Source organism: Pteropus medius, unplaced genomic scaffold (assembly GCF_902729225.1).
Source record: "Pteropus medius unplaced genomic scaffold, Ma_sr-lr_union100, whole genome shotgun sequence".
In the NCBI taxonomy this organism is placed as follows: Eukaryota; Metazoa; Chordata; class Mammalia; order Chiroptera; family Pteropodidae; genus Pteropus; species Pteropus medius.
Window position 1 is genome coordinate 31,175,496 of NW_024354875.1, and position 25,240 is coordinate 31,200,735.

At 36.4% G+C, this 25,240-nt stretch overlaps 1 protein-coding gene across 1 annotated transcript in view; it reads left to right on the forward strand.

The window, feature by feature from the left end:
- MYO3B (myosin IIIB) overlaps positions 1 to 25,240 on the forward strand; it is a 361,097-nt gene that overhangs the window by 216,101 nt on the left and 119,756 nt on the right. The window contains exon 26 of the mRNA XM_039855816.1: positions 723 to 928. Within this exon, the coding sequence (XP_039711750.1) occupies positions 723 to 928 (206 nt within the window). The remainder of the gene's footprint in view (positions 1 to 722; positions 929 to 25,240) is intronic.

Consider the following 25,240-nt stretch of genomic DNA (forward strand, 5'->3'; position numbering starts at 1 on the left):
ATAAGATGTGTTGGCAAACCATTTTGGATCAGTGGAAGGTGTGATTATGAAATAATGAACTGATTTCTTGGGTGGTTTATAATTGCTCCTGAAGGTGTGTCCAAAAGAGGAACTCCAAAAGTGGATGCCACCAAGGAACAGCTGAGACGTCTCCTGCACAGGCACCCCTCTGCTTTTCCATGTGCTTTCTCTCTGTGAGAGCCTCATGCCAGCCACTCAGCATGCGCTAGTTAATCTTTATTATAATCTTCTTTCCTCCAATTTTCTTGTTTCCTTTGCCCTCTTTGTTTTTCTCTACCAGGTATCAGTAAGATTCTCTTAGACTTTCTGATAGTTCTTTGGCTGAAGAAGCAACTAACTCCTTCCCTAAAAGCTGGACATTTTAAATTACAAATACAGTTGAGGGGTATCATCGTGGAATACCAGAGAGGAACTAGTTCTGGTGAACCTAAGCATGTTCTTAGGCACATAAGTTTCTGGCACATGAGGGCATTGCCTGATACTAGGTGATGTTGAAAGAATGCTTTTCAATCCGCAAGCATTCATAAATACTCATCAGAACTTATATTATCATCTATTGCTGGTTTCTTGTTCAGCCTCAAAAAAGGTCCATGAGTTATTTACAAGCCAACAAAGTGCTCTGGAGGCCCCTGGAAGCCTGCGTTGCAGTTATCCATTATGTTCATGGTAGCTTCATTTCATGTGTGTTTTTCCCTTGATAGTATTCTCTGATGGATCTGCTCTCCAAAATGGTGGTTGGACAGCCCCACTTTGTGCGCTGCATTAAACCCAATGATGACCGAGAGGCCCTGAAGTTCTCTCAAGAGAGAGTGTTGGCCCAGCTTCGCTCCACGGGGATCCTGGAGACAGTCAGCATCCGCCGGCAGGGGTATTCCCACCGCATCCCCTTTGAAGAGTTTGTGAAAAGGTCAGGCTGGCATCTTGAGAAATATATTATGTTAAATATAGCTCTGCTGTGGCCATCTGTGTCCCCTAGGGTTGCTCCCACTGCCTGCTTGCCTCCAAACATGTTATTGGCCACTTACCAGCTAACATTTACTTGCTCAAATGTTGCATTTTTATTGTGCTCCAACTAAATTGCAGTGATCTGGAGGACAGATTAAATTTCCTTCTGATCACATTTTAAAAATAAAAATGTCCATAGATATTTATACCAATATCTAGAGATTTTTAAAACTAAGGATTTAATATCCTTAGTTTTAAAAATCTCTAGATATTGGTATGATGAAAGTATCTCTCTATAAATGGGCCAAGATTCTGGCAAACATGAATGCACCCAGGCTAAAACAGTGGCATGATATAATACAATAGCTAATATTTACATAGCACCTAAAATGTTCTAAGCGAATAATCTCATTTGATCCATAGAACAACCCTGTAATCTAGGCTCTGTTATTGTCGACTATAAAGGATTTTTATAAAGTTTATTTGAGCCAAACTGACAACATGCCAGGAAGCAAGATCCTAGTTGCTCCAGGGAATGACAGTTTTTCAGTTCTTTTTATATATCTGGAATTAAGAAGGGAATGTAAGAAAGATTACATGAAGGTGGGAGAAAGTCAAGGAAATCTCCATGATTGGATTACAAGATAGTTAATAAGATTATGTGCTCCCTTGAGGGTGGTTATGCCTCTGAGGGGTCTGGAAAAAAGAATTACTTCTGGTGTTTAAAAATGTGTTAACCTGATGCAGGAGCACAATGAATAGGGCTGGCTTAAGGCAAAGATAAACCTTTCATAAGGGTATAGCTACCTGCCATGATCTATCCAGTTAGGAATTTATAATCAGTTCATCCTGTGAGGTTAATTTTGGTCATGGGCTTGTCGGATTCATTATAGAACCTCCTTTTCGTTCAAATTATTATCCCCATTTTACAGATGAGGAAATTGAGGGGCAGAAAGAAATCAAGTGACTTTCCCAAGGTCCCAAGTATATAAATGATAGAGTCAAAATTTGAACCCAGATAATCTGGCTTCGGCATCCACACTTTTAATCTCCTCAATTCATTGCATTTACTCAATCTTTGTTGAAATAAATTGTTGTGGAGCTTTTTAGACCCAGAAATTGTTTTTACCTCCGGAAGAAATGCCATTTCTTTCTGCACAGCTGCCGTAGGCATACCTTGTATATGCATATGATTACGGACAAATGTTCACAAAACTTTCTGTGAAGAAGTAAAGGACCGTAATAACAACAACAACAAAAAAACACCTCTGAGAAGCACAGTTGTCTGAGGATATCCAGAGAGGAAAATTAAAATCTATTATAAAATCTGTCACACCCTATCAGCCATCTTTTATTTCTTCTTACCTCCTTTCTGAGGTCATTTTTCCAAATTCTTCTTTGGGAAGGGTGAGTCATAATGTGATAAACTGCTCCATCAAGTATTCCAAATGTCACTACACTCCATAGAGAAGAAAGGGGAAAAAATAATCCCCGCGATGAGAGCTTTTAAATTTAAAATAAGAACGAAATGGCTTTAAAAAAGAAGTGTCTTTGAGCCTCTTTTTTTCTTTCAAATTTGGAGGTAGAACGAGAAAAAAAAAATAGACTATTTTAGCACATGAATGTTACTAGTCAAATATTTTTAGCCACTAAGTGTTGAATACATAAAAATATTTAAGAAAACAGGTCAAATGCTAAACAGATTGGCACTTCTTTGTTCGTAATCAGAAAACCATTAGGCAAGTGTGAACAAGAGTTTCAAAATGTCAGTAAATCTGAGAGTATCAAAGATTTCTGAGCCAGCAAGTTAATTGGTGTTTTGATCCTTTTGAGTAACTTAACAACAAAATGGATGAGTTAGCAGTTTTCTCCCTTGATGTTATTCAACAAATAGGTGCACCTCTTATCTTCCTGTTCAGGGGTGCTATTTTGTAAACTCTTAGCAGGAAATATGCAGACAAAACAAAGACAGAGAGCAGAGCTATTCAAGGTTTATCAGGTGGAGGTAAATAAAAGATAAACGCTTGTTTAATGTTATTCTTTACCTTTTTGTATTTTCTGGCATTCAGGATTGAAATCCTGATGTGCACACCTGAAAGGCAGTGTTTGAGGGATTATGTTGTCTGTTCCAGAATGGAGAAGGACTTCCCCGAGTCACCCAAGTCTGCAGACTTGGCCAAACCTAAAATACTTCCTTGCCCCATCATCTTTGAATTTTCTGGCTAAGTGACTTGGAAATCCCCTTTAAATTTTTCATTCATGGAGTCTTCAAGGAAAGGGTTATACTGTTGAGGGGTATCGCAGAAAATGATTATGAATGCTCATGGCTTCATGGTCATTTGGCTCTGAAGCATGGTCTGACAGAAGGTCTACACTGGGGCAAACACATATGACTGCATGTGTTGGGATGCGTTCTGGCAAATGTCTAAAGGATAGGACAGTACATTCAGTCAAAGTGTTACAGTTTGTTTATTAAACTATTATAGTAAATAATGCACTTTAGTAAGGAGATCAGATTTCTAGTCTCCTTTTGAGCATAATATTTGGCAAATAACCTAACATTTCTGTAAAATATGTGTCTTTGTCTGTATGTTAAGAAGGCAGGAAGACACGGAGCCTGTATCCTGAATATTTTCAGGGGTTATATGCAGCTTCCTAAGTCTTACTTGGCCTCTAAGTCTTCCAGAAAGGCCCACATCTCTCAGGACCTGATTCATAACAGTTGTTAAATCAATGTCTGTTGAACATAATGTAACTCTTTCATCAGCAGCTTCCACTTCTCACGATGGCATGAGAGCCATGGTGCCTGGTATCTCCTTCATCTCATTCTCCCTTCTCTTCCCCCACTTCCTCTCCTCCAGAAATTTAGGTGTCACCTTTGTCTTGTCTTCTCACTTCCTTCAAACAGTCCATCACCAGGCTCTGCCAACTTTACCTTTGAAGTTTCTCAACAAGAGTCCCTTGGGAATTTCCCATCCTTGTCTTAAGGCTTTATTAATCACACATTTCTCTCAATGTCTAGTAGTAGTAGCAGCAGCAGCAGCAGCAGCAGTAGTAGTAGTAGTAGTAGTAGTACTAGTAGTAGTAGTAGTATTTAACAGCAGCTTAATTGAAATATAATTCATATATGATAAAAATCACCCTTTAAAAATGTACAGTTCAATGGTTTCAGTATATTGACAGAGACGTGCAACCATTACCACTATCTAAACTGAGCATCTTTTCATATGCTTAGTGGTCATTTGTATATTTCCTTTGGAAAAATGTCTATTCAAGTCCTTTGCTTATTTAACTGTTGATTTTTGTATATTCTGGATACTAGCTGCTTATCATATATATGATTTGCAAATATTTTGACCCATTCTGTGGGTTGTCATTTCAATTTCTTAATAATGTTCTTTGAAGCACAGAAGCTTTTAATTTTGATGAAGTTTAATTATACCATGTTTTCTTTTGTTGGTTATGCTTATGGCGTCATATCTAAGAAACCATTGCTTAATTTGAGGACATGAAAATTTAGTCCTATGTATTCTTTTATGAGTTTTATAGTTCAGCTCTTATATTTACATCTACAGTCTATTTTGAGTTTATTTTTATATATGATGTGTGGTAGGAGTCCAACTTTTGTATATAGATATCCAGCTTTTCCAGAACTATTTGTTGAAGAGACTATTCTTTCCTCTGAATTATCTTGGCATGCTTGTTAAAAATCAACCAACCATAAATTGGTCATAAATTATTTCTAAGTTCTTAGTTCTATTCTATTGATCTATATTTATTCTAAGCTTTGTAAAGCTCTTTTGCCCACAAGCTCCACATAGCTTACTAAATGGACCTCTGGCCTATTCTGTTCTTCAGTGAGCCACCAGAATATGATTTACCTAAAATTCCTATCTCAACATGTTGCTTCCTTGATTACAATCCTTATTTGAAATAATCATATAAACCTCCACTGGCCGAGCTTTAGTCCTCTGCCTCATACGGGGGGTCTCCCTGATCTGGCCCCTTCCCATCTTTCCAGTCTCTTTTCTGTTATCTTCCCACCTCTCAGCCCACACTCCAGCAAAAACCAAACTATGTGGAGCTCCATAAACACCCCATGCCATTCTATGCTTCTGTGCCTTTGCTTATGCTGAGTTGCCTGAATCCCCCTTCCCTAAGTCCTCTGTGGTCTGACTTAACCAGGCTAACCCCTGCTCATTCCTTGGGATTTTGAATAGGCATTTTCTTCTTGCAACACTCCTTGACTTCTCAGGTTGGGTGAGGAGCCCCTCTGATGAACTTCATTGGTAGCATCTATCTGCCTGCCTATCTCTTACCTTGATATTAACCACCTGGGAGGCAAGGATATTTTTCAGCCAACTTTATATCTGCACTGTCCAGCACAGTGCCTGACACAAATTAGATGTTTAATAAACGTTTATCGAATTGATACAAACTCTTACTCATTCTCTTTCATCACTATAGTCTTTTACCATCTCCTGACTGACTCTAGTCCTTGCTGTTTTGAAGTACATGACAGGTATAAAGCTGGATTTGTTGAGGTTAACTTTAACTTGCATTGTAAAGTAGAATCTAGGTTGCTAGAGCATAAGATTTCCGGTAATAAGATTTTAGTAGCTCTTTATCAAGAAAAGTTAAGAAACCATAAATAAGATGATAAAAAGCCTCTAAACCTAGCCTGAAAATACTATTATTAGAATTTAAAACATTACAAGGGTGACATTTAAACAAATTTGCCTCATTCTCTCTACAATAAACATTGATTTCCCCCCTCCCCCAAAAGAAACAAGCTTAATAGGACAAGGAAAATTCCCTGCTCTGGCTCCTGCTTTCCAGCCTCTTCTCTCTCATCTCCCCACCTCTCAGCTCCAGAAAAAACAGGACCACTTAGAACTTCCTAAAACAGCACAAAATATGCCTTATTAAAGCAATAGCCTGTAAAAGCAGGCCACTTCCTTGGTGTATTAGTCAGGAATCTTTCAATAAGTCACTAAAATTCAACTCAAACAAGTTGAAGCAAAATTTAAAAGGAGATGTATATTGCCTTTCAATAACTAAGAAATCCAAAAATATCTCTGAATCCAGGGCATCAAGCAATTTTACAAAGCCATTATCTTTTTTCTTAAGTTTTTTTTTTTTAAGTTAAAATTATTGAGGTGACATTGATCAACAAAATCCAAGAAGTTTCAAGTGTACAATTCAACAGCCATTGTCTATTTTAAATCAGCTTTGTTTTTTCTCTTTCTTGACTTTCTTGTCAGCTAGGCAATTCTTTCTCACATGTTGGCAAAGATGTTCCCCGGAAGCTCCTATTGGAAGCATCCTATAGGCTTAGCAACAACAGCAGCAAGTAAGTTCCTGAGCATTTCCATACAAGGAACTCTCTGGCTGTCCCAGCTTAAGTCTCATGCCATACTAAAACCAATAACTGTGCCCAGAAGAATTTTATCAGGGTCTTCAGTCAATTGCCAGAGGATAGAGTCAGCCCCACTAGGACCATGGTCTGTGGGACTCAGTTAAAAGAAGAAGAAGATGGATAGGCTAAATCAATAGGCATCCATTGCCCACTCTTTTTGACCGTTCCATTCCCTGGAATCTACTGTAACAGTGCAGGAAGATCTAGCTATTTACCTAGAGGAGGTCTTTAATTTAGAATTTCTAAGAAGAATAAAAATTTTGTTGACAATAACAATGTTAACTTTGGGATAAGAACTATATACAGTTTAGTATAGTTAACCTAAGCATAGTTGGCTTTTTGTTTCTTGGGTTTTTTGGTTTTTGAAACGTAGCTATGCTACTCAGTGGTTTTCTGAAAACACTTTCCAGATCTACTTCACTAAGGAATTAGGGAAAACTCGCAGTCGATTCTGGCCCAGTTTGAATTCATCTTCTTGCATTTGACATTTTTCTCTGATCTTAATCATTGTGGGTCATGATGTTTTTGTCCCACATAAGATTGTGCTGGATTCCACTTTCCTTTCTTATACCCACCCCGCCCCAGCTTCTATTTGTCCTTTAAGTATATTCTTTAATAATTACTTTGCGCAGTAAGGCTGCTTCTTCCCTTTCATACTCACCATGATCTATTATTCTCTTGACAAAAGCTTCTTTCTAATTCTATGAGTCTGCAGTTTTTCCTTCTTTCTGTACAATCTCTGCAGTAGTTGTTGACCAACTAACTGTCTTTGGGTTCTGAAGCAACTTGTTGCTTTCTGCCTCTTCAGAGCAATAAAAAGAAGCCCCCCCATACCTTTTAGCAGTAAGTATAAAGTCCTAAATGGGGTCAAAGCTGAATCAGATTTACCCTTTAGGCAGAGTTATGGACTCCATGGCATTCCTGTGACATTCTCACTGGCCACAATAGCTCAAACAGAGCATCATATGGCCACTTACCCAAATGAATTATAAAAATTTTATAATTTTTATTCAATAAAAAGACTGATATTTGCCCTCAAAAAGATTGTAATAGCCAACCTTCTATCTAGATCCAGCTACATATAAGTGTTCATTTACTCCCTCTGCTTTTGGTTCAGTACTACTCAGCTCTGGGTGATTTTAGGCAAAAACCTTCTACTCTAGAAAGCCTACCTATAGGGTTGGGGAAGAAAATCTGAGAGTATGACTGCTTCTTAATTAACTTTTAAGAAATTCTTTTGTTTTAATTCTTTCTTCACTCAAACTCTCAGAGGTTCCTGGGCTGTTGATTTCTGAGTCTTTGGAGTTAGTTGTGTTCTGTGCCATAAATCAAAATGCTTCTCATCTTTCCCCATTATGGTTTGGATTCAGCTTTCTCAGGTCTGCTAAATTCGTTACCATTTTTTCATCTGCCTTCTTGTTACCAAAATTTTGTGCTTATCTTCTTTCTTCCTTTCTCTTTATCTTCACAAAGCATTTAAACTCTTTTATAAAAAAATTCTCTTGCTGTCATTCTACTTGGATTTCAGAAGAGAGAATAAGTAAACGTATGGGTTCAATATACCATCTTTATCCAGCCGTTCTTTGAGTGCATTACCTGTTTAAAATACAAATGAATAAAATTAAGATACAAAAAAATTAAAAATATAAAAAATAAGTTTTTTAATGTAGATCATATTTTTTATAATTCATGTCCAATTTTCTTTAAAGATTATTTTTACTCCCCTGACCCAGGACATCATAGTTTTGCATACCATAATGCAGGGAATTTCTAACTAAGAAAGACCACATCTCTTTCATGTGGGATTTTGTATATCATAGTCCTGGGACTATTTGAGATCTGCCTAATGGGCATAACACCTTAAATATTCTTTAAGATCTTCCCTTTCAATGGTTTAATATTCCTGATTATTTTTTTTTATGTTTCCCTTTGTAATTAAAATGAAATGAAGGATTGTAAACATATAGAATTCCTTGGCAGTGGCAGAAAGAACACACAATTGCATAGAAGAACTTGTGTCTAAAAGTGTGGTTTAATGGAATGGATACTAGTTTTTCATATTCACTGAGGGTGAAGACAATCCTCTCAGCAGTTTCAGAAACCATACATTTATTCTAATAAACCATGCTGTTACTCAAAATATTTTTATTTGGAGCTTCTTTCAGACCTAAGCACACAAATATTTCATTTGGCTTATAGGTACACCCACACTGACCATCTTTTATATTAGAATTTGGTCTAAATTAATCTCAACTATTTCTAAAAATTAACATGTATACAAAACAAAAATTTACCAACTTCAAGGCTCATTTTAAAATGGAAGCTCAGATATCGATTCTAAAAATAAATCCCTGAAATGTTTGTGGCAATAGAACATTCATGTAATCTCCCAAGAAATTGGGGAAGGAGTGATCTTTCAAAGGAAATACATTTGTTAGGCATGTTGGTTCTGGTGTGACTTTTTTTGTGAATCAGTTATCTCATTTTATTACCACCTTCCAAGTAGTAGCAGGATCTCTTGCAGCTACAGAGAAGCCTTGTGAATGCCAAGGATTATGGACACAATCATTGCTTCTTAACATTTGTGAAGAATCAAAGTGCCTTAAGAAATATCTCCTAAAAAGCCATTTATACACTTCTACCTTTATGTGTGTATCTACATCTCTAATAGAGTGCCTGGCACATAGTAGGTGTTCAACAAATGTGGAACAAATGATTCTATCCCCTTGCCCCCTCAACAAAGGAGCTTTATTTTTGCTGCTTTTATCTATCTATACTCTAACTGAGAAGACCCACAGAACTCCTCCCTGTGGGCATCTCCAGAGTTGACCAATTGATAAAATCCAAAGCCTTTAGCTCAGCAGGCAAAGCTTTCTGTAATTGTCACCAACCAATTATTCTCATTTTTTTCCCCTACCATTCTCCCTCACATACCCTAGACTGCTGTCAACCTGACCTTGGACCCTCCGGGCCCATGTACAATGGTTACGCAGTGCTTAACCTTTGCACCTCCTCTTTTCTCTGGTGGAAAGTCTTTATGTGGTCGTCTCCTCCCCACCTTTCAACCTCCAGCCCAGGCACCTTCTTTCTGAAGCCTGCCTGGACGCCCCACTGCTGGTAGTCACTCCATCCTCTGTATTCCCACAATTGGATGTTTATATCTTTGTTTTAGAGCATATACTTTTATTTTTACCCTAACATTTCTGCCTACCCTACTAGAGTGTGGAATTCTGAGGGAATAGCATGGACCTTACTCATTTTTATATCCCCAGCGTCCCACATGGTATGGTATCAGGACAATGGTGTATGTTCAGTGTTTCCTGAATGAGGGAAACTATCAGTCAGAAATGCATTTGACTATGAATAATAAACAAGTATTTTTAGTGGCTCAAGCCAGGGTTTCTCTATCTCACCACTGCTGACATTTTGGACCATATAATTTTTTGTCGTGGAAGTCTACACCTGTGCCTTGTAAGGTATATAGCAGCATCCTTGGCTTCTACCTATTAAGATACCAATAACCTCCCACCTTCAACTTGTGACAATAAAAAATATCTCCAGATATTGCTAAATGTGCCCTGGGGGGCAAAATTGCCCAAATTGAGAACAACTGGCAAATAGGTTTGTTTGATTCTCACAAAAATTTAGAGGTAAGCTATTTTTAATGTTCACTTTAAATTTACTTTAATGTTAGTTTTTAGCTGTTCAATGAGGTCACTAAGGCCCTGAATACCTGCTGGCCTCGTTGTATTCTTTTCTCCATCCTTTGTGTGGGAGTTGGCTTCTAGTCTCATGGTCACAAGGTGACTGCCGCCTCTCTAGGCAACATGCCTGCATTCTAGGCAGGAAGAAAGGGGCACAATGAATGGCCAAGCCAGTCACATTTGACCCACTTTTATTAGGCAAGAAAACATTTTCCCAGAAGCCATTTCACATACCTAGGACTGAGGCTAGGCACATTGTCACCAGAAGGAAAGCTGGTGTTCAGTTGGACACGAAGAAGTGGGATATAAATGGAAAAGTCACTAATTATGTTTATCATAGAAAAGAAATCTAATGTTTATTAATTCAATGAGGGAGTAACTAAATGACTAAGGGGCTGAGTGAATTTTAATAAATAAATACTTTCAGTTTCTCACAACCCACTCATTTCTTCTTCCTTGCTATTCAGCTTCTTCCTTTCTCAGGATAGTAGCTTAAGAATTAGCAAGTGCAGAAGTACAGGAGTAGAAGCAGGCAAAATACTGGGGATCCTTTCATTCCATCACCATAGAAAGGTGCATTGGCAGTTTTAAGCCTGCAACAATTTCTTTTAGTTCTTACAAAGTGAACTGAATATCATTAGTTATCACTGTGAAAATTTCAGCTACAAGGACAGGGTCCCTGACAATCTCTTACAGAGCCCCAAGGTCAGTACTCACTCATAAGACGGGAGGTAAGAGAAATATCAGCATCATAGAAGAGTCAAAACATCTTAGGAAAGCTTGGAATCTAAATTTCAATTTTCAAAGAATAAAGCTTCTATTTTTTTCTCTGGGTACTCAGCAGTGAATAAGGAAATGTAAATCTTCCAGGAGCTAGGATGGCAATGCCATGCCTTATCTCTCACAGGACATTCTGGATTTCTTTTCCTTTTACCTGTAACAACATTGATGAGAGCCTGCCATAAAATAAATCTTAATATGCCATTCAGATAAGCTAGTGTATCTGCAGCAAAGTAAACAGAATCCTCAATTCCCTGCAAATTGGTTTACACGGTAGTGAGGGACATGTTAAGAGATAATACTTAGGATAACAGACAACTTCAACACTGTAAGTAAAATACATTTCATGCTTATGTGAACAGTCTCCATGTAGGAGCAACAGTTGAGTGGTGACATTCTCTGGGAGAGATCTCTAACAACTACTGTCCTTGTATACTGTCATTTCTGCCCATTTTTCTCTGTTTAATTGAGGGAGTGAGTTGCTCACTCCTCCCCAACTCTGTGTGTGTGTGCGTGTGTGTGTGTGTTGATGCCTTTTACATAGGTGAGACCTTAAATGACTTAGTTTCTCTCTTAACTCTTACATAACCATTGTTATAACCTTGGTGCAGTAAACAAAAAACATTCTTAAAAAAGCCTTCTACGATATTGTTGAAAGACTCTAAAAGATGGCCTGGTCCAACTTTCCCATTTCACAGAGGAGGCTGAGGCCAGAGAGGTAAAGTAGCTTCTTCCAGGTGTCATATCTAGGAGTTGGCAGTATCAGTCTCTGTGGGTTGTTGTCGACTGGAGAGAATTTCTGTGACCACCTCCCTCCTTTTTTAGGGACAAGGTGGGTTCAACTTGGCCTTGCCTGAGCTGAGGATCCTCCCCAACTTGCCTATGGCTATAGATGATTCAAAATCCCCAAACTCATTCTTTTAAGGTCCTGCCTTTCTCATGGTGTCCATACTGCTGACAGCTGTCTTTCACCTTTTCAGGTAGCAGAAAAATTATTTCTGTAGTTGACAGCTCTGCAAATTCAGCCTGAAATTTGTAGTGGTGATACGCAAAATGGTTACAGAAGGTAATATCGATCACACTATTCTCCAAAGATTTTAAGTGGTGGTGATAATAATAAGTCTGTACTATCTTTCCTGATTTTCCTAATGTCTGTACTGTCAGCATCCTCATGAACTAATTCAGTTATAGGGAAGCACCCACGTAGAAATAGAAACACAGGGAGCAATGGAAACAGTGCAAGAAGATATAACAAAGGAAAACAAGAAGAAAGATGTTATGAGAATGTTAGACAGTATCAACGCAGTTGAGAAGGCAGCCACTCTGGACCTTTGGATTGGCTGCCCAGCTTACTCTATGAAAATCAATGACTGAACAAAAACTCTGTGTCCCTACTTGGAGAGTCCTTAAAACAAATTTTAGTGGGATTAACTTATGTTAGATAATGATAACTATGAGTCAGAAGAAAAAAAAAAAGAATGAGAGAAGTAATGAAGAAAAAAGAAAAAAAAGAGGGAGAGGAAGAGAATGTGAGGAAACCTCCTGGCACAGTGATGCCATATGAGCGCCACCTGACTCCCAGCCCCGGCTACAGAGCTGGTCCTCAAGCAAATTTTCTTCAGAGCCCAGCTGTAGAATTCCCTTCAACATGGCACTCTAGTAAACCACTGCCCAGTCCGTCAGCTGACCCACAGTTGACCTCTTAGCCATTAATGTTCTAGTATGTTCCATTCGCTTTACAGTAAATATCTGCCTACCCCTAAGCATCATGGATTAGAGATGACTCGGAGAAAAGATGACTAGCTACTTTTTTATACCAGTTTGGGTTGGAGAAAAGAAAAATAAATTTTTGTCAAAGAAAGGAAGAGAAGAAGGTAGAGAGGGGCATTTATTGACCACTGGCTTATAGCAGATTTCATGCTAGTGCTTTACATATGTCATCTTCTCACTAAGCATTGGTAATAGACACCCAAACCAATGAAATTATTCCAGTCTTACAAATGAGAGAACTGGCTTAAAAATCACACAGATAGTGTGTGGTAGAGTCAGGATATGAAATAAGAGTCTATCTGATTTCAAAGCCCATCCTCAAAATATGTATATGAGACCATTGGATGCATCCAGTGTTCATTGAGAAGTCAATCTGTAGAATTCAACCAGAATAAAATACATTGATAATTTTGCTAGTTGTAAAATAGAATAATCACTTTAAAGTTTAACTTTCTATTACAAATTAATGTGTGAATAGATTCAGCCTCAGTCTCTAATTCCCATTTACTTTCTTTCCTTAGAAGACCTCCCATTGAAAGCTTATGAGCAGGCAGCAGTAGCAGCCTCAGAAACATTTATTAAGCGCCTATTGTGTGTGTTGAGTGCTATAGTGAGTAATACTGACTTATAAGGAATTTACAATCTCAGGATTTCCACTGTCTAATATAGATCAACACGATTTCTTATCCCAAGGCCCAAATTTAAGAGTCTTCTAAGGATATAATGGATATAATGACTTTTTTTTTTTTTTGGTAGCAGATGGTGGCCAGCTGTTCTGTCTTTACTGAAGGCCAAACAAGAAGAGAAAAAAATTAAAGGCACTTATAGTAAATATGAGAAAGAACTTAATAAACTAAATCTGGATTTTTATACATACTAAAGGGAAGTGGGCAATTGGGGGTCGTTATCAAATTGTCCAAGCCAAAATAGCTCAGTTCCCTCTATTATCTGCATAAGAGAAAATTATTTATATGGATTGCATTGTTCAGATAATTGTCCTGTATTTTGGGTATCTGAGTAGATAGTCTGGGTGGTCACTGATGTAGACTGAGGGTCTTTCAAGGAATATTTTAAAATAAGAAAAGGGTTAACACTCTGGGGACAGTTCTTCTTAGAAGCAAGTGATGTTAATCAAATTAGTAGCTACATGATTTTTTGGCCAGGATTTGAGCCCATTGTAATTAAATCATAACAATTTTACCTAATGTTTAAAATTAATTTTTATTTGCAAAAATTAATGTATGAATATCCTTTTCTCTGAAATTTTTAAGTATTACATATATTTAATATTACTAAATATTACTAAAGTCTTTCTTTCTGCATCCCTAATTCCATTTCCTAGCATCCTGCCTCCATCAGGGCTTCTCTCTAGAGGAGCCACTGTTATTTTGGTATTTTTACCCTTTCAGGATACACATGCACACAAACGCATACACACACAGATTGAGAGAGGAAAAAAAAAACCTGTATTTTTAGCTTACCTTGAATCACACATTTTATACCATTTGGCAACTTGCTTTTCTGTTTAACAATATGTGCTAGAGATAAATCCATGTTTTTTCATAGCTCTAATACATTTCTTTTAAGAAATTTCATTGAGATCAGTGATATTCATTTAGCCATTCCTCTACTATTAGATATTGACATGTCCAATAGTTTAGCAATGCTCAATAAGCAATCCTAAATATTAAATGTGTGTGAGATATCTTTAGGGTAGATTTTGAACAATTGACCTTTCCAAGAGAAAACGATGTGCTCCAGAAGGTCATTTGTGCCTAACGAAGAGAAAAGATGTTGGTGAGACATGGGAACCAGTTTTTTTTTTCTTAGACTGTCACTGTAGGCAAGTCTCTTTACTTCCCCGAGATTCTGTTTCTCTTAGTCAGTGGTTCTTCATGCATGAGAATCTCCTGGAGTGCTTGTTAAAACACAAATTGTTGAATCCCACCCCTAGAGTTTCTGATTCAGTGGTGTGTGTGTCTTTAGGCCAAGGGGCAAGTCAACATAGCATCTTTGTTAGGAAGAATCTTAAAGAGTCATCCAGTTCAACTACCTACTAAAAGTAGATTTCTTCAGCAACATTTTTGACCTTGTCAATCCACTTCCCATTGAACAGTTCCAGGGTGTAGGCATATACTCTCTGGCTCCTGAGGCTGGCCAGTCTATATTTTTAGATGTCTGATCAAAGCCATTTTCTTCCTAACCTTGACCAAAACCATCCTTCAGAAGCTTCTATACATCTACTCCAGTTCTACCCTCTGGGCTTCAGAGAACAAACCTGCTCCCTTCTCCATCTGATGGCAGTCAATTATCATGTTCTCCTAAGTCAAGGGTTCACAAACTCTACAGTGCATCAAAACCACCACAAGAGTTTATTAAAATAGAGATTCCTGAGCTCTAATTGCAGAAATTTTGGTTCTGTGGCTAGAGAGTGGCCCAGGAATCCACATCTTTTATGAAATCTCTAGGTAGATCTGATGCAGATGGTCTGCACATGATAGTTTAAGAGACTAACGAGATTTAGGACACATAACCTCAAAATATGACACCTTGGCATATTGAATATTTAAAGCCGGAGGAATTTGAGAAATGGCATGTGCAGGAAGGACTTTCCGACCTTCTCCTGAAGCAAGTCATAAAACCTCTTGTGAGAGGCAGCTTCCCTATATCCAAAGGAAAGGAACATTCTTATCTCCAAAGAAAAAGGTACAGAGAGAAATATGAACCAGCAGGCCTTGCTAAGTTTCCCCCAGTTTGCTATACTTACCTCATACTCTTTGTCCCATCACCTCTTTCCATGACTCTCTACTCTTCATCAAACCTACCATGAAAACACTCAGGTTTAATCACTTCCTCTGGTCTTCATTTTCTTGTGAAGGCTCCTGTGTCATATAAAACTTATATTTAAGAGAGCAGGGATATTATCTGTCTTGCTCACTCATGTCATTTCGGCGCTTCCATCAGTACCTGGCACATCAGTAGGTCCTAAATAAAATTCTACTTAATGAAAAAAAAAATGAGTAGAATGGAGATGAAAAGCCAATTTAATTTAGAAAGCGATGAGTGGGAACAACATGATTATACTAAAACCCTAAAACTATACAGAATGAATGATGTATCCTCAAGCAAAGTATCTGCTTAAGGGTTTTAAAAATGTTTGCCTATTTAATTAATCTTTTTTAAAAAAAATCTCACTATTGACTTAGGGCTGTGCAAATCTACATTTAGCAGTACAGATGTTTTGCATACCTCCGAGTACAAAACTCAGACTGGAGGGATGAATCAAAGCAGAGATTATAGATTGGGATTTCAAAAGCATCTTTAAAAGATGCAAATCCATCCCAAACGATGTAAAAATGCAGGAGCAGAATGACCAAGATGAGAAGTGCAAATTAAAAATGTCAAGGGTTACAAAAATGTAAGCAATCTACAATGCTAATACATTTTTTTTTTTTTTGTCTAAAATGGATGACTCTGAACTCTCTCCTCTTTCCTCTCTCCGTCCAGGAATATGGATAATCATTAAGAAAAACTAGAGAAATGAAATTCGTTGTGTATATTGTCCATTGTCAGAAGGTGTCATTGTCAGAAGCCTTCATTGAAAAGTTCAGCCTCATTAGTAATTAAGGAAATGCAAACTAAAAGTGCAATTAAATATCATTTTACACCTATTTTAACCATCATCAGTAAGTCTGACAATTCCTTGGACTGATGTGGATAGAGAGTAACAGGACTTTCATACTCTGCTGTAAATTGGTGTGATCACTTTTGAAAAAAGTCTGACTTTTTTCGTAAACTCCAACATGAACATATTACATTAGACAATATTTCCACTTCAAAGGTTATAAATAGAAAAGTGGCAGTATTTCTGATTCCACTAGACCTTTTAGGACTGCTTGCTAGCACTGCTTCTACCTAAGTGTGAGGACTTTCTGCCTTGACCTGCCCACACATTTATACTTTGGATCAAAGCTCTACAGCTTGAATTTTTGTACTTCTTTCTTCTTCTTGTTAAAAAATAATTTTCAAAAGAAGGTAAAATCATGAGTCACATGCAGATATAAAGATGAATATGTTTAAAGAATTTATTGTATTTATATGATATGAGGGAACCAAGCAGATGTTATAATTGGTTCAAAGGAAAAGTCAAAACAGCACAGGCTTATATGAAGTAAAAGGAATGTTGAAATGAACTGCAAATGGAGACAAAACTGTTTTCTTCCACAGCAGGGAGGAAGGCAATTAAAATCATCACCAGACTAGACAGAATTTATGTACCTATCAGTTAGCTACAATTTAGAAAGAGTTGCAGAATAGCTCAGAGAAGATGAACAGGGCCAGCATCTGATAACCCAGAAGGATATGCTAAAGACAATGTATGTAATTTTCCATTGAAACACCAATGCCTTGCTGATACGCTAGTCCAAATAGAATATTGTTTGGATCCCTTACAAATGTGTTAAGGAGTGTCTGACAGCTGGTATTCTGATATAGGAAATCAACACTTCCCCTAAGTCAAAAGCCAATATTCCAGATCATTATAGACACTCACGAGTTCCAACAAGCTGGAAAGTGCTGGAGGATCAAAGGTCCCTGTTAGAGGGTCAAAGATACTATCAGTGTATACAGTAAGAGCTAGGAGTAGATGAATGTTTAGATGAGTGTAAAGAAGCCTGAACTTGGAATTGGAAGACCTGGATAAGCCACAAGTCTTCTACTTAACTAAGTCTTCTACTTAACAGTTTTGACTGAGCCAGTTGCCTTCTCTCTCGCTTTCTTCTCTATACAAACCAAGAATTTTATTGATGATTCTACATTTCCTTCAGGATCTAAATGTTTATTAGAGGACTCAGCCAACCCCTTACCCAGATGGCCCAGCAGCAATGCATGGACACAGGGCATTTTGACACAGGACAGGAAAGATCTGTTTGTGAACATGAAGAGGAACAGCTGGATCGGGATGTCCTCACCCCCTCAGTGTGTAATATAGAAGTCCAAAATCTGTGGAAAACCTGGGAAGTTCACTGACGAGGGAGAAAACATGATAGAGAGGAAAAGAAGTTACTAAAAAACAATTTTCTACCAACTCATAGTTTTGCACAGGACTTGCCTCTGCCTTTAGCAACATTATAGGAAGTTTGTCACCAGGGTTGGCTCAGTCTCCACTCAGTGGTGTCTAAGTGACAGCAAAAGAGAACTGTATTAGGATTCTCCAGAAATACAGAATAATGGAGAGAGAGAGAGAGAGAGAGAGAGAGATTGAGAGAGAGAGAGAGAGAGTATGTGTGTGTAGAAAGAGAGAGGGAGGGAGGGAGAAATTGATTTAAAGGAACTGGCTCATGTGATTGTGGGGGCTGGTAAATCAGAAATCTGTACAGCAGATTCACAAACTGGCAGAGTAGTAATTCCAGCAGAAATTGATGTAGTTTTATGACCAGAGGCAGTCTGGAGATAGAATTCCTTTCTCTTCAGGGGACCGAAATCTTTTTTCTTAAGGCTTTAACTGTTTGGATGAGGCCCACTCACATTGTTGAGGATAATTTGCTTTACTGACACATTGACTATTAATTCTTCTGACCAGTAATGGCATCTCTCTACATTTACTTAGGTCTTTAATTTTTCTTAGCCAATGTTTGTAGTCTTTAGTGTACAAGTCTTGCATATTTATTGTCAAATTAATCTTTATGTATTTCACATTTTTAAATGTTATTATAAATGATATATATTTTTTTAATTTCAATTTTAAATTGTTTATTACTAGTATATAGAAATACAACCTTGCTAAACTAACTTATTAGTGCTAGTAGTTTTTTTTTGCAGATTTCATTGGATTTTCTAGATAAATAATTGTGTCATCTTCAAATTAAGACAATTCTTATTCCTTTCTCATATAGATGCCTTTTATTTCTTTCATCTTATTTCACTGGCTATAACTTCTGGCGCAGTGTTGAATAGTGGACATCCATGACTTGTTCCTAATCTTAGGGAGATAGCATTCAGTCTTTTACCATTAAATATGATGTTAGCTGTAGTTTTTTGTAGATACTTTTTTAAAAATCGGGTTGAGGAAGTTCCCTTTAGAATGAGGCTGTTGAAAAGTTTTATTTTTTTAAATAGGGTTGGATATTGGATTCTGTCAAATGCTTTTTCTCATTTATTAAAATCATATGCTTTTTCTCTTTCATCTGGTTAAAGTCATCATAATGACTTTATGCCATCATAAAGTCATTCACAATATTCTGTAGAATCTATAGCATATCACTAATTTCATACCTGATATTGAGAATTTATATCTTTTTGTAAATTTATTTTTACCTGATCTGTATGGCTAGAGGTTTACCAATTTAATTAACCTTCTCAAAGAACCAGTTTTTAATTTCCTTTATTGTTTGTCTATTTCAATTATTTTTCACTATGATTTTTATCGTTTCCTTTCTTCTGCTTACTTTATGTTTAACTTGCTCTTTTTCTAACTTACGGTAGAGGATGAGGTCATGTATCTGAGACCATATTTCTTTTCTATTATAGGTGTCTAAGGATATAAATTTCTCAGTACTACTTTAGCAGTATCCCACACATTTTGACAGGTTATGTTTTCTTTGTCATTCAATCAGACGTACTTTTTAATTCCTCTCTTGATTTCTTCTTTGACTTATAGGTTATTTAGTAGTCTGTTCATAAATATTTGGGAATTTTCCACATATCTTCTTGTTGTGAATTTCTAATTTAATTCCATTGTGATCAGATAACATATTTTGTGTTACTTGAAAATTATTGTTATGTTTTATGGCTCAGAATATGGTCTATAGTAATAAATGTTTCATATGCAATTGAAAAGAATATAAGTAGTCTGTTGTTAGCTGGAATGTTCTATAAATGTTCATTAGGTCAAGTTGGTTCTTCACGACTTCTATATCCTTGATGATTTTTTTGCCTACTTCTATTAATTACTGGGAGAGGGTATTGAAATCTCTGACTATAATTGTGGATTTATCTATTTCTCTTTGCAGTCGTAGTTTCATGTATTTTTAAGCTGTGTTATTAGGTGCAAAAATGCTTAGGATTTTTAGATTCTTTTGATGAATTGATCTCCTTATCACTATGAGATAAACTTCTTTATCTCATAATATATATTTTTTTGCTCTGAAATCTACTTTGATATTAATATAGCTAGTTCAGTTTTAATTTCACTAGTGTTTGTATTGTATATCTTTTTCTTTTATGCTTAACTTACTTTATTTTTATATTTCTGCATTTTTTATAAGCAGCACATGGGTGTACTTTGCTTTTTAATCGTCTGAAAATTCCTGCCTTTAAATTGAGGTGTTTTGACCATTTACATTTAACATTATTATTCATATGGTACGATCTATCATTTTGTTATTTGTTTTCTATTAGCTTCAACTATTCTTTGTTCCCTCAATTTCTTCTTCTAATTCTTTTGGATTTATTGAGTATTTTGTATAATTTTATTTTATCTCCTTTGTAAACCTATTGACTATAGCTCTTTATTTTATTATTTAAAAGTCTTGCTTTATGATTTATGGTATACATCTTTAATTTAACCAAACTTCAAGTGATATTATGTCATTTCACAGATAGTATAAAAATCTTATAATAGTTTATTTTAATTTCTCTTCTCCTGGCCTTTATGCTACTGTTGTTAGTTACTGTATGCTACTGCTGTTTATGTTATGTTGTCATACATTTCACTTATCTACATGTAATAAACTCCACAATACATTGTTATTTGTATTTAAACAGTCAAGTATATATTTTAAAGATTTAAATAATAAAAAAAAGTCATATATTTATTATCATAGTTACCATCTGGTACTCTTTTTTCCTTTATATAGGTCCTTATTTCCATCCGGTGTTATTTTCCTTCATTATAAAGGACTTCATTTAACATTTCTTATAACACAAGTCATCTGGTGATGAATTCTTTCAGATTTTATATGTCTGAAAAACCCTTTTTTGAAAAAAATTTTCACTGGGTATAGAATTCTTTTTCTTTCAGCACTTTAAAGATTTTGCTCCACTGTCTTTTAATTTGCATTGTTTCTGTTGAGAATTCTATTCTCACATTTATCTTTGTTTCTCTGTAACTTGCCTTTTTTTTTCTGGTTGCTTTTAAGATTTTCTCTTTATGACTGCTCTTGAGCAATTTGACTATGGTACCCTTTGGTAGTTTTCTTCAAGTTTTGTTTTTTGATGTGTGAGTGTGTGCTTGGATTTTATTGAGCTTCTAATAAAGTTAGTTTATTATTTTCATCAAATTTGAAAAATTTTTGGCCATTATTTTTTCAAATATTTTTTCTGTCCTCTTCTTTTTTCTCCTTTTTGGGGGCTCAATACAAGTTGTCCCACAATTCACTGATGCTATTTTTATTTTTTAAATTCTTTTTTTCTCTGTGTTTCAGTTTATGTAGTTTCTATTGTCATGTCTTCTAGTTCAGCAATATTTTTTTTCCTGCAATGTCTCAACTGCTACTAATCCTATTCTGTATATATATTTTTTATCTCAGACATTGTAGTTTTTATTTCTAAAAGTTCTAGTTAGGTCTTTTAAAAATATCTTCTGTGTCCTTATTTAACTTTTGAACATATAGAATACAGTTAAATAACTTTTAATGTCCTCTATTAATTTCATTATCTATGTCACTTATTAATCAATTTTAAGTAATTGATTTTTCTCCTTGTTATGCATCGTATTTTTCTGCATGTCTGATAATCTTTGACTGGATAGCAGACATCAATTTTATATTGTTCGGTGCTGGACATTTTTGTATCTCTATAAATATCTTTGTGTTTTGTTCTGGATGAAATTAAATTACTTGGAAACTTTTATCCTTTATATTTTTTTAAGATCTGTTAGGTAGAAGCAGAGTCATGCTTAGGAGTAATATTTTCTCCCTACTGCAGTAAGACCCTTCTGAGTACTCTGTTCATGATCCTATAAATTATGAGATTAGCTAGTCTGGCTGGTAGAAATAGGCATTATTCCCAGCCCTGTATGAGCATTAGGCACTATTCCCTCTAATCTTTCCAGATGGTTCTTTCCCCAGCCTTGACTGTGAGTAGTTTTTTCTCATGTATGTACCAAACAGTACTCTGCTGAATACCTAAGAGAACCCTCCACAAGACCTCCAGAGTATCTCTCTCTCTCTCTCTCTCTCTCTCTCTTTCTCCCTTCCTACTCCCTCCCTCTCTCCCTCTCTTTACCTCTCTCTTAGTGCTGCTCTACATACTGTAGCTGCTTTGGTTGCATTGTCTACAAACATGTGATAGGCACTAAAGTCTGATTGGTCAAGTGTAAGTTTCCTTTCAGTAGAGAAAGAGCCCATCTTGAATAGAGCCCAGGTGCACCTTCCTTCTTCACTCTTTGTCCATAGTCCCTTCAGTCTTTTCTACCTCTTTGCCTTCTCTTCAAGGTCTCACTCCTTCTGGGAGAAGCGTAGAAGTTCTTGGGGGACCTGATAGGCTTTGGCCTGGCTCTGTTCTGGCAGGACAATGTTTGGTCAATCCAAGTTTTTAGACATACCCCCCTTACATTCTTCTGAATGAAGCATGAACGAGACCAAAAGGCCTTCCTTTTGCCGATATGGACCAGGTCTCACAGGACGACTTTGGTGTGTTTAACGAAGTCTTTGTTTCTTTTACTCTGTCTTACTAACAACTTTCTCAACCTGTACTGAAGAGCTCAAGAAAAGAGAAGTGAGGAGAAGTAAAAGCCCTTTTCTGCCTTAAAGGTACTATTCTTCAAATTAAATAGATCAAATAGGTTTTGAACGTCAGCCTAAGAAAATCACTAAAATTGATTTGCTGGAGGATACATGTACATTCCAAACAATAATATTTTGTTAGGGACTCAATAGAGAATGAATTGTAATATGAACAAAAAAAAAATCACTATATCTAAACAGACAATGATGCTAAAAGAGACCAATTCTTAAATTTTCAAAAAAAAATTAATGTGGAAAAATGTTTATTTTTAGGTAGGAAAATTTATCAATCTTTTCTTTTCTGGTAAGAAGTAGTATTTAACTTTACTTTCTTTTGTTTTTCCCCCTTGCATCAAAAATTAAAGTGATTAGGCAGATTCATATCAATTCTTAAAAAAAATTAGTGATCTGAAAGTTTTTACTAAGATTTTATAAACTACTTTGCCTGCTATATTTAAAAACTCTTTCTTGAGGAGCCTGCATTTCATACAACAAAACATTTTAAGCAGAAAATAAAATAAAATTTTTCCATAGAGATAAACTGGATATTTACCAATTTGATAGCTTATATGCTTTATAAGATGAGACCTTGGGAAATGTATCACCTTCTATAGATTTCTGAAGCAGGAAAGGCTCTCTCAGGCCCTTGGAGGACCATCAGGAGTTACATGGATCCCTTAGCATTGTATGCAATGTATTGCCTTAAGAGCATTTTTCTAAGAAGGAATATGTATAGCTTTTATCAGATTTTCATAGAGTTTTGACCACTCTCCATTCAAAAGTTAAGAATCACCTATCTGTTTCCTATTGCCACCTGTGGGAATTTAGGTACAGAGAGGTAAGTGATTTACACATGGTTAGAGACAGAGATCTTTTCACTCTTAACTCAGAGTTCAGGCTCCAATCTGTGAGATGAATTCTACTTATGAGAAGCAGCTCAAAGCAGAACTGGTCTTTGCACTTCTCTCAAGTGCCTAGACCCTCAAGACAAACCTCTACACTAATTTTGTTGTTGCGTATCTCCTGCTCATTTAATTTATTAAACTGCTTCAGGAAGGGGGTAGAACATGGAATGGATCTCCCCCAAAAAGATGCCCCTTGATGGCAGATTTTTTATTTTGGTTCCTTTTGGTTTCATCCTTACTCTAAAGCACACAGGAGCTCAGGAAAGTGCTTTTTTTTAATCATGGAAACTGCTAAAATCCTAAGTTAATCCATGGAGGAAACACATTATACTTCTCTGACTTGGTTACTATAAACATATCACTTGTATGTTTGTTTAGTATTTTTTGAAAACTTCACCTTTTTGCAGTGCTGTTACCCATCTCTTTCTGGGCTAAGCCAGATATGAATATTATCATCACAATAAGGTAAGAGATTTTGGTCGAAAGACTAAAAGTCAAAGTTAAGTTCTGATATTTATGTTAGTTCAGAATATATTCTGCCTATTTAGAAATTAGAAATTGCTAAGAATCATCCTCAGATGACTAAAAAAGAATAAATCCTTGATTGGAAAGCAAAGACATTATCTTACGTTCCTTTTATATCCCTGACAGTGCTCGTCATTCATTAGGTTCTCTTTAAATACTTCATCACCAATAGTACTGAGTAGTCATCATGAGCAAGCCAAGGCTTATTAAAGCCAAGGGAGCCCATGTTTTAAATGGTCAGGCCCAGTGGAAAAAGTGCAGGAAGTCCTAGTTTACCACCGACTGTTATACCTTAAGCTATCTGTGCTCAGCTTTCCCAAGACAGTCAGACCCTACAAATTTGCCATCTATTGCTATCATCCTCCACAAACCCCAGAACATAGTCTTTTTGCTCTGGCCGAAGCTATGACTAAAACTACTATCCCGGAGAAGTCGGGGCTGAAGTATCTGTGCTGATGCCATGAACCACCAAGACAGGCCTAAGCCCGACTCCTGGCTATCCCTCCTCCCACTTAGCTCCAGAAGACATCTTTGAGCAGGTTTCTAGACTCGGCTACATGATCTAGCGTGGTCCTGGCCACCATTCAGGGGTTCTGAGAGCACTGCCCCTCCTCCTCCAAGGTGGAAACAGAGACTCCAAACCTTGGAAACTTTCCCAGGATCTCTGAATGCAAATGTTTCCAGCAAATTCAGCATTAGATCTCAACTCGTAAAATAATCCTGTAGCACAAAAACAAAGTTAAATGACTCAAGTGCTGATAGGGTATGTTTATTTTTCCATAAACAGAAAGATGTGGGAATATTTGGCAGGAGGAAAAGACATTTTATGTTTATGGTGATTTTTTAAATAAGTAAAAACAGCTCTATATTTAAATGTAGTTCCAGAATAACAGATCAGCCTTGTCTGAGGAATGGCAGGAAAATCCTTTGACAAGGAAATTAGGTTTATTTTTAAGCTTCCAAGGGGTTGAATTTAATTATAGATGGCAGCAAACAGCAGAGGAAAAATCCTTTAAAAATTTTAAAAGAAAGCTAAGGTAAGCTTTTCTAAAAGGATAATATATATACATATATATATATATTTTAATGGAGAGAATAAAGAAAAGAGTAAAAAACATTTTTGGTGGTGTTTTTTTGAATTTACCCAGAAACTCTTTGACCTGAAAGCATGGAAGTTCATTAAGATAAGTAAGGAGACAAATGCGGTTTTGGTGATCGTTATCAAGAAAACATACCCTCTCTACACCTCGAGACCCATGTGTGGCTCAGTGAAGTCAGTAGTGTTAGGCTATGATCACTTCTGCTATCTACAAATCACTTCAGGTGGGACTTTTCAAAGTAGAGTCAAAATTTACACAAATGGGAATTACAAATTATTTTTATAATAATAACACTAACATTTTTAAATGACGACTTTCACCAGAACTATCTAATTTCAGCTTTATA